The sequence below is a fragment of the Onthophagus taurus genome, chromosome 5 (genome assembly GCF_036711975.1).
Source record: "Onthophagus taurus isolate NC chromosome 5, IU_Otau_3.0, whole genome shotgun sequence".
NCBI lineage: Eukaryota > Metazoa > Arthropoda > Insecta > Coleoptera > Scarabaeidae > Onthophagus > Onthophagus taurus.
In genome coordinates, this window is record NC_091970.1 from 5326105 (window position 1) to 5341528 (window position 15424).

Consider the following 15424-nt stretch of genomic DNA (forward strand, 5'->3'; position numbering starts at 1 on the left):
GATTCTCGGAAACGTTTGATTTAGATGAAACATTAAAGTTTGATGGAAAATAATAATGATGATAGCGCGAAATGATCTCGCCCTTTTTGGGGTGCGTAAATCCGAAGCAGATGTTCGCTCCAACCCCTCACACGCACAAACATCGAGAAAAATAAACGGAAGGACTTTTTGCTTTTGGGGGGGTGGTTGCTTTAAATGAATTAATAAACTGTGTGATGGCGAGTTAATTCCGACGGTCCAAGTTTTGACTATTACCGCCTTCTCCCTTCATTTAAGAAGCCGCCCGGCGCGATCGAGGAACGATATTAAATTCTGTGCGAGTTATGGATCGTATCTTTGCTACAATTAGCCTCTTATCCCTTGATAAGGGTGTCAGTAATTATCGTCGTCTGAGCCTTAAGTTTCTCCAACAGTTTATGACGAGCAATTATATTATATCAAGGAAGGGGAAACATTTCATATTATTTCCAATATTATTTGAAATATCATTAATTAACTAATTTAATAAATAAAATCGAGAAAAACCATATCGGAATAAGTCAAAATACTTTTAATCGATTAAAAACAACCTTAGGATACATAACGAGGATGAAATTATTTAAAGAAAAAGATTTTAACATTTTTTGGAAGTATTTGAAATATGTCAAAAAATAGAAAAAGCTTGTTGGTGTGTGTCAAAATGTTACTAATCGATTGAAAGCGCTCTCAGGATATTAAACAAAGACGAAACGACTTAATAATATTAAAAGGAATTATTTACAGCAAATTCAAAAATGTTTGAGTATGAGAAAAGGTGATTGGTATGTGTCAAAATAGTTCTAATCGATTAGAAATAACCTGTGGGAGTGTTTCAAAACTACCAATAAACAGAAAAAGCGCCAAAATACTACTTATCAGTGCTAAAGTGTTTGTATTTAGGTCAGTGTGATTACAAATTTTTTCTTGCAGTTTAAAATTTTGCCGGCGTACTTTTAGACATTATTTTGAAACTTCAAATTGTGCCAATATAATTCTGTCTATTTTGTTGTTGATTAGAACTTGGACAGTGTAATTTCAGACATTTTCTTGCCTCGTAAACCTGATAGATAGCATGTTGCGCCATGAAACTAAGCCTATTTCATTTTAAATGTATAAAAGAAGTAATTTCCTCAATATTTCCTACTTGTCTTATTTTCATTGACTAAAAACATTCTTAAAATGACCTGTTTTTAGTTCTAGGTCTAGTTTTATATTATTTATTAACTAATTTAATAAATAAAATCGAGAAAAACCATATGTGTGTAAGTTAGGTTGAGGTAGGTGTAAGTCAAAATGGTTCTAATCGATTAAAAACAACCTTGGGATACATAAGAAAGATGAAAGGAGTAGAAAAATTATTTTTGATCTTTTTGCAAGTATTTCAAAGATTCCAAAAAGTGGAAAAAGCGTAATGGTGCCTGTCAAAACGATACGAATCGATTAGAAACATATCTAGGATACTTAACCAGGATAGAAGAACATTTGTGGAAGTGTTTCAAAGCTACCAATAAACAGAAAAAGCTAAAAAATATTACTAATCAGTGTTAAAGTGTTTGTATTTCCGTCAGTGTGATTACAATTTTTTTTGGCAGTTTAGAATTTGGCCAGCGCACAATTTCGGCCAACTTCGAAGACGTCGTCCGCCCCAAGAATCACGATTACTGTATCAAAGATCTCACTATTGCTGTCCTGCACACGTCTATGTTGTTATAGCAAGGATATTGAACAATATTTCCTATTTGTCTTATTTTGACTATACCTCTTTCTAGTTTTAGGTCTAGTTTTAGTTCAATAAAAATATACAACAACCCAATGTTGAATAACAATTAAAACTAGAACTAACAGTAGACACAGAACTAGAGAGTTTCAGGTTTAGTCGTGTTTTTTCTAGTGATAGTGCTAGTGCAATACCAGACCTGTTACTTCTAGTTTTACACTAGTACTATCACTAGAACTAATACAAGACCTGGAACTAGAATCATTCGGGTTTAGCCGCACGTCTCTCAAGACGGCTAAACCCAAATGATTCTCGTTCTAGGTCTTGTGTTAGTTCAAGTGATGGTGCTAGTGCAATACTATAACTAATACCAGACCTAGAACTAGAAACATTTGGATTTAGCCGCACGTCTCTCAAGACGGCTAAACCCGAATGATTCTAGTTCTAGGTCTTGTGTTAGTTCTAGATTTAGTTCAATGAAGAATATGCAACAATCTAATGCTGAATAACAATTAAAACTAGAACTAACACCATCTGCATTTTCTGCAGATAGCAAGTCCTATCCTTCTGTCAGTACTATTTAGCCTTTTTTCCCATCATTCATAAAATATTTTGTCCGTTATATCCGAAATTCGTTCTAACGAGATCCGTTATATCGAAATTTTCGCTGTATTTTGAAATTTGAAGGGTGAATATATGATCGAGACTGGATAGGGGTGTGAACATGTTCGATCGTAGTCAATGTTTTGAACGAAATGGGGGTCAATTACTCGTATATAGCCCGGGGCGTCGAGAAATCTGTTATTCCGGCAGCATGTGTTGCTCTCTACATCGTTTATCATCCGCACATGCGATGATGGCCGAGTTTAACATCTTATTGAAGATGTTCATTCGTCCGTACACTGAGGGGAAATCGACTCGGATCTTTCTCTTTGCAAAGGGGGTGTCTAAGTTATTTTAATTAAACACACTAAATCACCAAGATTAAAAACTTTTTTTTTGAAATTTTAAAATGATGTCAGGTTTAAATCGATTTGAAAGTTAGTATGGAGTCATTTCTGCCGAGATAAAACGCGCATAAAACCGGCCTTAATATATCTCTCTCTGCACGGTGGAATTCGCGTCCAGTCACGAGCCTTGATAATATTGTAATTACGGCTTATCGTATTTCCAAGGAAAAATCATTACCCGCCATACTTACCAGGAAGGTTTATAAACGAGTTTGAAGAAAATGTAAACGATTTTTCGAGTAAAATTTATTTTTGTAATCGATCAAGATGATGTAGAGTTCACACGCATACAATCAGATAATTCGTTAAGTAACCAGTGTTCGTTTTGAGGGAAATTGTCGCAGGATTGAGTCTTGGGTTAATCCTAGGGGTGCACGCGAGCCATTGTCCTGTCGGAGAATCAATAAGCGGCAGCGTTATCCTTTCAATTAACAAAGCGGAAGGGTCGCAGGACAGAAACCCCTTCCTTCCTGCAATACTGTGGCCAGGATGTTGGCCCAGTAAATCACTGTTGGGTCGCCGCGCTGATCTTATCCATCGCACCGACTCCTTGCGTGCGATGGCCACATCGCATGTCCGGCGACTTCTTGAGCTTTTCTCACCCCCACTTCGGACCTTTCAATATTAACAATTGTCCTTTTTACGCCTTCCTTAACCCAAACGAAAGAAATCAAACGAAACAATACGTAATATAAATTGTTTTCTGTTTTTCTTTTCTTTTTTCGATTTTTTTTAATCAAACTCGAACAATTCTATCGCAACCGCTTAGAAATTTATGGTCGGCGCAGGTACCCAGTTAACAATCTTGAATGTTTTCCAAACTGTCCATTGTACTTCATGTTCTTATCTCTTCGTAAATAAAAGGAATGGACAATTCGTTTTTTTTTGTTGCCTTAACGTTTGTTATTCGCTTTGAAACAAAACGAAACAATCGGTTTAAAATTAGCAGGTATCAAATCGCGTCAAGTTTTCCTTTTTTTACTGCGTCTTAAAACGTCACAATGTCGTAAAGTTTGCATGTTTAGAAATAACTCCATATTACAATAGATCGTATGTTGAACAAACGAGTCAAAAGATTCTTTTCGATTTTCTTAAATTTACTTTAATTTTCTTGTATGGAATTAAAAATCCTTTAAAATGATACCAAACTCGATGGGGTTATCTCAAAAAATAACCGAGATAACTCGAGATATAACAATAAAACAATCGACGATCACTTGTTATAAAAATAATCGTATCTTTTGAATCATTTTTAATATAGATAAAGAATATCAAGATAAATCATTGAAATTACTTTTTTTAACTTAACCTCAAATTTAAATATCGTCTAATGTAAATTTTGTTGATTTTCCTTTAATGAAAATGAAAAATCCTTTAAAATGATACCAAACTCGATGCGGTTATCTCAAAAAACAACCGAGATAACTCAAGTTATAACAAAGAAACAATCGACGATCACTTGTTATAAAAGTTATTGTATCTTGGCCATTTTTAAAGATAAATATGGGGTGTTTGGACTCATTTTGAATGATTTTTAATATAAATGAAGAATATCAAGATAAATCATTGAAAAAAATTTTTTTTAACTTAACCTCAAATTTAAACATCGTCTAATTTAAATTTTGTTGATTTTCCTTTAATGGAAATGAAAAATCCTTTAAAATGATACCAAACTCGATGGGGTTGTCTCAAAAAACAACCGAGATAACTCCAGATATAACAAAAAAACAATCGACGATCACTTGTTATAAAAGTTATTGTATCTCGGCCATTTTTTAAGATAAATATGGAGTGTTTGGACTCATTTTGAATGATTTTTAATACAGATAAAGAATATCAAGATAAATCATTGAAAAAAAAATTTTTTCTTTCTAATCTCAAAATTAAACATCATCAAATACAAGTTTTATTGATCTTATTTGAAAGAGGGCGAAAAATCCGTTATAATGATACCCAACTCGAGGGGGTTATATAAAAAAATAACAGAGGTATCTTGAAATATAACAAAAAAAACAAGTGACGATCCTTTATTACAAAAGTAATCGTATCTCGGTAATTTTTAAAGATAACCCTACCGAGTTTAGTGCCATTTTAAAGGATTTTCCGTACCCTTTAAGATAAAATCAATAAAATTTATATTTGATGATATTTAATTTTGAGGTTAAGTTGCGGTTTTTGTTAAAAGATTAGGCTGATGTTGGTACGATTGTGATGCGTTTATCGGAAGCGATTATTTTTCATAAGAAAAAGTGATAGAAAATCTATGAAACAAAATGGTGATCCAAAAAGCTTGGTATTTGATGTAACCTAACGCCATTGATTAAGTATTATATAAAATAAAGTGGTCGTCTTTGAAGCTTATAATTTGGTAGAACCTAACTTCAAACCTTCCTTTATAACCTCAAAAAGTTTAATTTCTTAATTCCTAAGTGTTTCGGAGAAAACAAAATTTTTGTTTAATGGCAATTATAAGACGTGTCAAATCGGCGATTTTTAAATATTTATATAAAAAGATTGGTTCACTCTGGAAACTTATAATTTGGTATAACATAACCTCAAACGTTTCTTTATAACCTCAAAAAGTTTCATTTCTTAATACCCAACCGTTTTGGAGAAAACAACGATGCGGATACCCCAGTGTTATCAGTTAGGGCAAAACTACACTGAGGTAAAAATCAAGCCTAATGTGGTTCCCCAAATGAACATAATCGTGGAAGGGAAGGTGGCCAAAAACATGGAGATGATCAGATACCTTAACAAAGATATGATCAACATCTTGCATCTTATAACGTAAAATGTCAGAAAATTAAAGGTTGGTAATAAAAAGCTTGTAGCATACGGTATTACTTCGATAGTGCAGAATCAGCTGGAAACAGAGATATAGACACAACTATAAAGATGGTGCAAAAAAGATATTTATGGCGGAACCTATAGGTACTAGAAGAGAGGAAGACGTAAATTACGGTGGAGAGATGGTGTGATAGAAGACGTCAAGAGGATGGGTATACGAAACTGGACAAAACAAGCATCTAATGGATGTACCAAGCTTGTTGGTATCGCCACTATCTCAATATTGCTTCCACCCTCTTCTTTTTGCTTCCGCATTTCATTGTAAGATATTTTGGCAAAAAAACAACGATCCATAACCAAGATGAAAGAGAGCCAAGATGACCCATATATCCATATTGATGATATTGATAGTCTTTCAATGATAAGTCCATTGTGTTTGGAATCGAATTGATTAAATTCGTCGTTTCTAATCAAAAGCGCTAATAAAAACAAAAACGAAATAAAAAAAGATCAACATAAAATGCGATTAGCGCGTGTCTCGTGTTAAAATGCAAGTATCTCCACGAACGGACGTCAATTCTAAGAAGAAGTTGCGTGCCCGTGTATTTTGAGGCTCAGTTGGCGAAGAGCTTTTACGAGGACGTGGCGTGAAATCAATTGAGAAACGGCCCTATCTGCGGCGACTACAACGACGATAGCAACGGCAGCGACGTTTTCGTCGGAAAAACACTAAACCCGATCTAAATTTAACCCCGGGCTCATTTCGTTTTGAATGGAAAATGACGAAACCTTCGCCCTCTTAATTGAAAACCGCTTTAAAATTACTCACTACTCCGACACGTTTTAAGTCACGTGTTTGACTTAACCCCCTCGTTTATATATTTTTTTTCGAAATCACCCCCCGTGACTCGAAATTGTCTTCTAATGTAGTATTTGTAACGGTGGGGATTTTGGTTTATCCGTTTTATCCACTTTTCATGTTTTGTTTCCCCCTGAATCTTTTCACGTCAACGGGAACATATTGGTATGCTGAGAATATAGGGAGGATAGTTCTTATAGAAACGGCATTAAGGTGCTAATCAACGTTAATGGTCGAATTTAACGACTTCCTCCCGTCCTCCCCGTAACTTATTATCGAACGTCGTCGTCGAATTCTGATAAGCGTTTTAAGCGTATGTTCGGGGTTTTATTGTTTTCTCTTCGTAATTGCCTTTTCGTGAGTGCTTTTGTAATTGGTAGATCACGTATATCGTGATTAATTTCTAATAACTCTATCTTACCGATTAATTGTCGATCATGTATTAAGAATTTTTGTGCGAGAAAAAAAAATCGTGTAAAACGGGCTTGATTGAAAAAATTTCTGCGGGATGCGAAAGTATCTTAGTTTAGGAAAAATGATCGACTTACCTTGTGTTTGTAACTTCCTCGCAATCGACTTGTAGCGCATTTCGTAATTGTCGTCTTCTCGTTCGTTTTTTTCGTTTGATACTGGTCGTCTGGAACTTCCGTCACTGGCATGTCCGCTCTGATCGCACTACGACGCGTTTCGTACGCTTGTCGCGAGGAATCGTCGCGGCGCGTCCTCGTGAGCGTCGCGGGCGTCGTCGTCGTCTCTCACCTCGCGCGCGCCTCACCGCGAGCCAATGGCGACGCTGAGGCCGCTGTCTCTTCAATTGTCAGTGCCGGGACGAGCCGTTGTTTTTTGGAGTACGCCTCGCGGCCGACGTCGTCTCCACGGAGACGCGCACCAGGCCGCGCAGACTCCGCCCTCCCCCCCAATAATCCCCAACCTCTGATAACCGCTGTCGTCGTTTTCCCCCCGGGTCGCTCTTCCGATCCCGGTCGATACCGATCCCCCCTTTTATTCTTTTTTAGTTTTAAGGGGAACGGACGAACGGAGATCCAACCTTTTTTGTGTGTATTCCCCCCATTTCTTAGCCCACTAAACAGATATAATTAATTAATTATTATTAATAAACAACTTTTTATTTCATTTTTTTTTATTTGATTTTATTTTTCTCCTCCATAATAATTCAACCAATACTTTCTCGTACGTGTCGTTCGGGTTTGTTGAAAATTTACGACCGCAATAGAGGGTGCGCCATCTGCAGTGTGGTCATAAACCAAACCAAAAGGCGGACGTTGCAAAACCGCCGCCACCTGGCGGTGGGCTTGTAACCAAGTTTTTATATTTCTCATCCATTACGAAGAACCATACAAAAATCAGATCACAAAAAATAAAAGTACCTTACTTCGTAACCACCCCGTGAACGCGAATAGATTTTCCATCCTTCATCCCCCCGTTCCCTTCGTCACTCTCGATCCCGGTTAAACGCATTTAGGTAGGGCGGAAGGAAATATCTGGTAAGTGGATAAGTGGTCGAGACGACGCGATGTTTCGCGGGGGGATTCATGCTAGGGAGGTTTCCGAGGGGCGAGAGGGGAAAAGTGAAAAAGGAAGAGGGGGATGAGATGTGTGCGGGAACGTATTTTTAACGTCGTGTTTTATGATGTCGAGATTTGGGGAGTTTTTATGAGTCCGAAGGGTGGTCCGAATCGGGAGAGGTTTAGATGGGGCGGATCGAAAAATGTCTCGGTCAAAAATGAAATATTATACCTATAGAAGAAATAGTTTTATTTAATCCTCCGAGTTCGGTGAGATTTGTCCTCTTTTATTTCAGTTCTTTCTAACATTCACAAAATTCCAAAAAATTCTAAAGATTTTGCTTAATTAAACCAAGGTCGCTTAAGGCTTTTGCTATATTCATTTTAAAAGTTTGCCTCACCGGAGCTATTCGGAGTAAATTCTAAAGCTAATGTATTTGAGTGGGGAAAAATGACGCACAGCAGGGTTTCAAGCTCTATTATAAAATGAACGCGATGTAAATCGCTTGGAGCTGTTCGAAATAACTTTAGAATGTAAAACATATAGAAAAACCTTCGAGATTGCTTGCGGTCGAGGCACAAATTGATATTCATTGCGACATCTTTGGTTAAACTTAAAATGAAGAATCTATGACTTAGATTGATTAAGCCGAGGGCGCTTGCGGCCGAGGCAAAATATAATTAATATTAATTGCAGAGCCTCATCCGGAAGAATCGGCTTAATTAGCCGATACCGAAGATTCCTCGCCTTTAATTTAGCCAACACTTGAAGTCAAACATTCTCCTTCCAAAGTTTAACTCAGGTCGCATCAGGCCAAAACGATGCAACGTGATTGTAAAGTCTTGATCACAAGCGAGTTAGGCTTAATCAATCGCTCTCATGGATTATCCGCCCTAAGCTCAGCCGAAACGCTACAAAGTGTTTACCTGCGTTAGGTGATCTTAAAAATCTGACATCTATGCTTTAATTAACATGATTAATGCTACCAGTTGATGATCCCGCTGAAGAACTGATTGAACCAGTACTTTCTAGCTGCTTTCAGCAAAAATAATTCGCGAAGTGTTCCAAAATGAAGCTCTCCGATTCTAACCTGATATTATAATAATATAAATTGAGCTTTTAGGGAAGACTAGAGAAATTTTATAAAAAAACTAAGCACAATAATTGTGCTTCGTTATTGCTAAGTCTCACCAATCTAAGTTTGTCCCTCGTCAGATTCTCTAAAATATATATACAGCTATATATACTCTCTAGAATGGGACGTGCATAATTTCATCTGGTTCAACCATCGTTGCTATGGGAGAAACAAATCTGGCGAAATTCATATCAAGCCAAATCTAGTTCATGCAAACTGCATCTCGGCTAATCACAAAACAAAGAATATACTCATCCGTAGAGGTTAGGTTTTGTGTCCTTTCATCAACGCTTGTTATCGACTAGTTCTCACCTCGTCATCTCAATAAAACTATCACATACCCCTAAGAGTCCAATCACATCCCCCTAACGTTTTTGCAGAAGTGTATGATTTCATCTGATTCTGCTAAGCTGTGGTAGTGTAAAATTAATACCCTATCAAAAGTGGAGCAGCAATGCCTAAATTGAAAAGTTATGGAAATCAATTAGTCTATAGCAGTACAACAAGCATTTTTATTTTATTAGATTCAAGATATTTGAACTCGTTGAGGTTCAAGTTGCTTACAGAATGCAGCAACTTTCGTACATAATAACTAATTTTCTAACTTGTGATTTTGCCTTACTTATTTCATACATTCTTTTGTTGCAGGTTACTTCGTAAGCATCCACAACGGACATGATTAAGCCTTCTAGAAAATCATATTGGTAAGAAAAATCTAGGCTTGAACCACTTACAATTACACTATTTATAACGCGTACGTTATTGATTTGATTGCTCATATATTGCGACTTGGACTTATTACACATCTTGTACATGTCAGGTTGTCAAAATTAAATCTTAATGCGCACATACAGTGAATTCCACGTAAGATGCAAACACTACACCTAGAACTAGAAACATACCGCTTAGCGCTAGTGTAAAACTAGAACTAGCACTAGACCTAGAACTAGAAACGTTCGGGTTTAGCCGTAGAAGATTAGAACTATGGTTACAGCATTCATATATTACTAGTTATATGCAATAATTCTCTTGAATCATGAAGTATTTGGTTCAGTTATGGAAAAAAAATCTTATGTCAAAAAACCTTATGTCATACGAATTTATTTAAGTTGGCAGTATTGATTAAACTGTCATTATAAAAACTTTATAGGTTAAATTTGACAATTTTACGTCAAAATCGTGCATTTAGGTTAAGTTTCGAGCATTTTTATATCAATGCTACCAACTTAATTCTATGTAAGATTAAAAATTAAAAACTTTTGTTAACAATCCAAAGAAATATTTGGATGTAAAAGCACGCCGCGCCATTTTCTTGTATTTGTAGGCGTGGCAGATTCCCCGCTATCTGTGCTCATCTGGTAACAGCACGCGACAGGGAAAGGCTGCCGGTTATCTGTATAAACCAATAGGAAACAAGCGACGACGCAATACTTGGTGCGCATCTTTCAGGATGCGCTGTATACGGGGCGAATCCCCACTGACACAACCATTGGAAGGAGATAACATAACCCCCCACGCAAACATTCCCACATTCTTATTTACTTGTTAGCCAAAAAATTTTGACTCATCTAAATATATTGTATTCTAAGTATAGCGTTATTTAGAAGTTGTACAGTTTGTTGGCGCTGGCGTCGTTGTCAAGAGAGATCGTTATTCTCTCTTGTTTTCGATCGTCGCTCGTCTCTCGGGTTGCCCGGGCAACAACACGCGGACGGTTTCAGTGACGGTGACGTCACGCGCATCGCTGGCAACATCGATTTCAGTTTTTAGGCCGGGCATCTCCTTACACATCTTTGCTTCCCGACTTTGGCCACGGTTCGTTAAACGTCCCGTCGGGGGGTCCCCGCGCCCTCTCTTACCCGTCACACGACTCCCGTGCTGCGCGGGGGATAGCAATTTGGACCCCCCATCTCCCCACCAATCCCCATCAACCCGTCCCGTCCGTTTCTATTCTGGTGTGTGTTCTCCTCGTCCTCGTCGTTTTCTTTATGCCGGCCGAGAGTTGGTTAATGATTTTTCACGTACCTACTCGTCCTTATCGATGTCAAGTGTCACGATATGGGGCGTGGACTGCGGTCATCAGTCATAACTCGCCGCTATCTGACCCCTTGTCGTGACCGCGTAACCCCCCTCGCACCCCTAACGGTGGAGGTGAGTTTTCTTTTTTCCCCCCGGGTTCGAGGAAATCTGTGGGTAGTCTTTGTTTGACCACTTTTGTCGTTGTCACCGATTAGACGTGATTTTCGAAAAAAAATTTCAATATTTCTCCATACCATGTAGGTTAATAGCCAAGGGCCCCCGAAATAGCTCTAGATCCCGTTTCGCTCCGACAATTCCCGTCGTTACGCCTTGGTTCGACGACTTCGCGAGCGGCACGTTTCAAATTTACGGTCGTCGTCGAAACCGACGCTTCCATAACACGTCCGAAGCTTTGTCTTCGGATCCCCCATTGTTCTCGGGCAGAAAACCGAGCTGCGCCATTCTCGATTTTTTTTCCATCTTCTTACAAGTTTCTTATTACCTATATGTTTCTTAAATAAAAAAAGATTTAAACGGATTTGTTAAGATTTACGATGACTTTGCAATTCTATTCGGCGAACGTGATAAGAAAATGTGACAGTTTGTCTTCCGAGGTCGAAAACAAACGGGGACAATTGGCAAAAAGCCGCGAATACGACGACGACGAGGTTGGTAGCGCCGTGTTATTTATAAGAGCCGGGAAACGAGTTTCCGGTCGCGATTAACCGACCGTCGACGACGCCAACAACGTCGACGCCTTTGTAGAGAATTTTCTGTACAAGGGGAAAATTAATGGTTTTAATAAAAAAAAAATCCCCCAAATACATCTTTTAATTAATATTATTGTATATCGTTGTGTCCATTTTCACCATGTAATGATAAGTATTAAAAGAGTCACAATATACTATGGTGATATAACCTTATTTTTTCGTCTAAACCGGTTGTGGGCCCTGTCCTGCCTCAGTAGATAGAACCCTACAAACCTACAAAATCTTTTATAGGTATATCTTGCAGTAAATTAAACAGAATAAACTAAATGAATAGAAAGCTTACGTCAGGGTAAAATCGTAAAACATACATTGAGAACGATATAAACTTTAACGAAAAACTCTGCGATAACCACATTGAAGAATTGGAATAATTGTTATAAACAGGTTATGTAATTGAGGTTAGGAGTGCTCATTAGGTGGGTAAAGTAGAACACTACATGAAATCTAAAAATCTAAAATCGACAATTAATCCGACTTAAAAACTAAAATCATGTATTATAAATTATAAAAGCGATAAACGATTATTGTATATTCTGCCTCGAAAGCAAAACATAACAAATCAGTCAACATAATAATAATGGCAACTTAACAAAAGCTAGTTTTTTATGGGGACATTTGCGGCAAATTGAGTCTCCTCCAAGCTCAATTTTCTCGTCCACTTCCACAATTTTAAAGGTAGAAAACTACATGAAACCTAACTTCGACAATTGATCCGACTTAAAAACTAAAATCAAATTGTGTGTCGATTTTAGATTTTTAGTTTTCATGTAGTGTTCTACTTTACCCACCTAACCTCAATTACATAACCTGTTTACAACCATTTTCCGCCAATTCTGCAATGTGTTTTACGATTTTAACCTGACGTAAGTTTTCTTTTATTCATACTATACATTTAGTTTAGTTTATTCTGTTTAATTTACTGCAACATATACCTATAAAAGATTTTGTACGTTTGTTTGTGACCCTCTTAATACTTTTAATTAATAGATGGCTCTCTTCGTTTCAACCAATCACAACAAAGAATAATCATTACGTCATCATCAAACAAATATTCTTTTAAAAGCGAAACGATTCTAAATTCTAAAAGTGTATTAGAGATAATCGCGTGTGGCGACGACGACGACGGTCATTAAAAGAAGGAAAGGTAGCGAAAAAAAATAAATAACAGGGACAGTCGGTATTGTCATGCAACAGCGCCCCCTCTCAAACCGCAACGACCACTCTGCGGTAATGGGCGTTATGTAAATCGCCGGTGTAGCGATTAAAAATCACGGCACTATGGAAAAATGATACACGTCAAGTCGCCGCCGCCGACCAACGCCCCCTCTCGACTTTTTTATCTTGATCTTTAACCGTCCCCACATTTTCAAAGAACCCCGCCAAGTTAATCTATCTGCTCGATAGGACTAAAGTGAGCAACGAATGTAATCATCTAAATTTAGTGTTTAATGAACTTAATTTATGCAGAAAAGGTATTCAAATCAATGTTCAAAAAGGAGTTTCAAAAAATTATCCTTTTACAACATGTAGTGCAAATCGTAGTTACGAATAGCCACAGACTGAAAACTGCAAATAATAGCTGTGGGAAACGCATTATCGCTACAAATTGATGTCGAAGTTTGCAGAATGTATCCTGAACTGCATACTGAATGTTAATTATAGACTAATAAGTGTTTGGTCACTCATACAAATGTCGACATCTCCTGTCAAAATGTCCATCACGCGCTCCATCGTGTTATTCTGAATTTGGAAGTTGAGTGGTGATTGTCACAATATTCCCTGAGTGTGCAGACTCACAAAACTTTGAGATAGAGCCTGGCGAGGTCAAAAAAAATTTCTGCAACTAGAGAAATCAAGGGTAAAAATAGACGTCCAGATACCTACAGTGCAGGCTCTGTCTAATCTATCTTGTTTTCCATAAGTAGTATCAAGTCTTCTGTCAGTAGTGTCTATTCATCTTCCTGCAGTACATAGGCTTCTACCAACAGTATCTAAAGTTCCATTAATAACACTAATTAACAGTGTCTAATCTTCCATAAGTCGTACAATAGTATATTAAAAAACAAGTTTCGTAAGACACGCTTGAAATGCACGAATTCAAGTTGAAAAACGAGTGGCGAAGCCACGAGTTTTTTAATGAATGAGTGCTTTAAGTCTTATGAAACGTGTTTTTTATGCTATTTTTTGTAATTCGCGTTTTTATCCTTTTTTTTTACAAAAATAAAATAAATTTTGACAATGTAGGGAAATAGGTATGCAGCAATTGGTAACACCGTAACACTTGAAAATAGAAATTTGAATTGACAATTAGAAACTGTCAAAACACAAAATGTATTCACCTGAAAAAAATGTTTCATGTACACCTCCCTAATAAGAGAAAGTGCTCAGTGCTCAATGTCCTCATCATTGTGGACCTTGTATTCGATGCTAAGAACGTGTTTAAACATCCATAGACAAAAATTGTCACATTGACAACTAGAAAAATTAATGACCCAATGTCACCAACTTGAACTGGTTCCATAAAATGTTACTAAAATCTCATTACAGCATCGGATGCTGTAAGGAGTCTCATTACAGCACCCGTTTGAGTACTGTTAGAGCTTTCGTTACCGTCGCGAATTACAAAAAATCTTTTAGAAGTAGTATCTAATCTTCTTCATTCAGTATCTAGTCTTCTGGAAGCAATAGGTAGGCTTCTGCAAGTAATATCTCGTCCTCTGTTAGCAGTATCTAGTATTCCATTAATATAGCTATTTATTAACAGTGTCTAATCTTAAAATAAGTTGTACAAAATCTTCTCGTAGTGGTACCTAGTCTTCTACATTCAATATCTAGTCTTCGGGAAGCAATAGGTAGACTTCTGCAGCTAATATCTAGTCCTCTGTTAGCAATATCTAGTGTTCCATTACTATCACCCTCTATTAATAGTGTCTAATCTTCCATAAGTTGTACAAAATCTTCTGGTAGTGGTATCTAGTCTCCTACATTCATTCTTTAACTTCAAATATTGTTTTCTCAAAAACTAAAAGTTTTTTTTCAAAACAGGTTGGTTCATTTAACATAATAATGTAACATATTTTAGAAGGCATATAACCAAATATCAAAAAACAAAATCAAAAACGAAAAATATGTTTTAATTTACCATAAAATGTCTCTAAAATAAAAGAACAGATGTTGAGTTTCTTTTGAAAATCCCCTATAATATCCTGATTTATTTGAAAATTCGTTTCGGTACTTAAAAAAATTGAAAGTTGAAAAAGGGAGAAGAAAGAAATTGTTGTGAGCTCTAAAAAAAGGAGGATGAATCGAAAACCACAAATTTAATTAATCACATCTTATTCGAGCTCACGTCTAGATGATACTAAATTGATGTAATTGGTGACGGTTTGTTTGTTTTTCTGCTATTATAGCGGGGAGTGTTGTTTCTTTTTCCCCTTTTTCTCTTCATCTCTATCGTTTCCTTCACCATTCTTAATGGCCTACATAATTCATTGATCACGTTTTAATTTGTTGGCGAACGTCGCCGCTAGTGTCCTAAAAGTGGGCGTTTGTGTGCCCACGCAATTAACTTAATAACAC

General features: G+C 36.9%; 1 protein-coding gene across 2 annotated transcripts in view; it reads right to left on the minus strand.

Moving 5' to 3' along the window:
- The window catches only part of LOC111426225 (transcription factor hamlet-like), a 48644-nt gene extending 41451 nt beyond the window's left edge, over positions 1–7193 (minus strand). For both annotated transcript variants that reach the window (XM_023060655.2, XM_023060653.2), the window contains exon 1: positions 6943–7193. In XM_023060655.2, coding sequence (XP_022916423.2) covers positions 6943–6982 — 40 coding nt within the window. In that variant the 5' untranslated portion in view covers positions 6983–7193. The remainder of the gene's footprint in view (positions 1–6942) is intronic.
- Positions 7194–15424: the final 8231 nt, after the last annotated feature.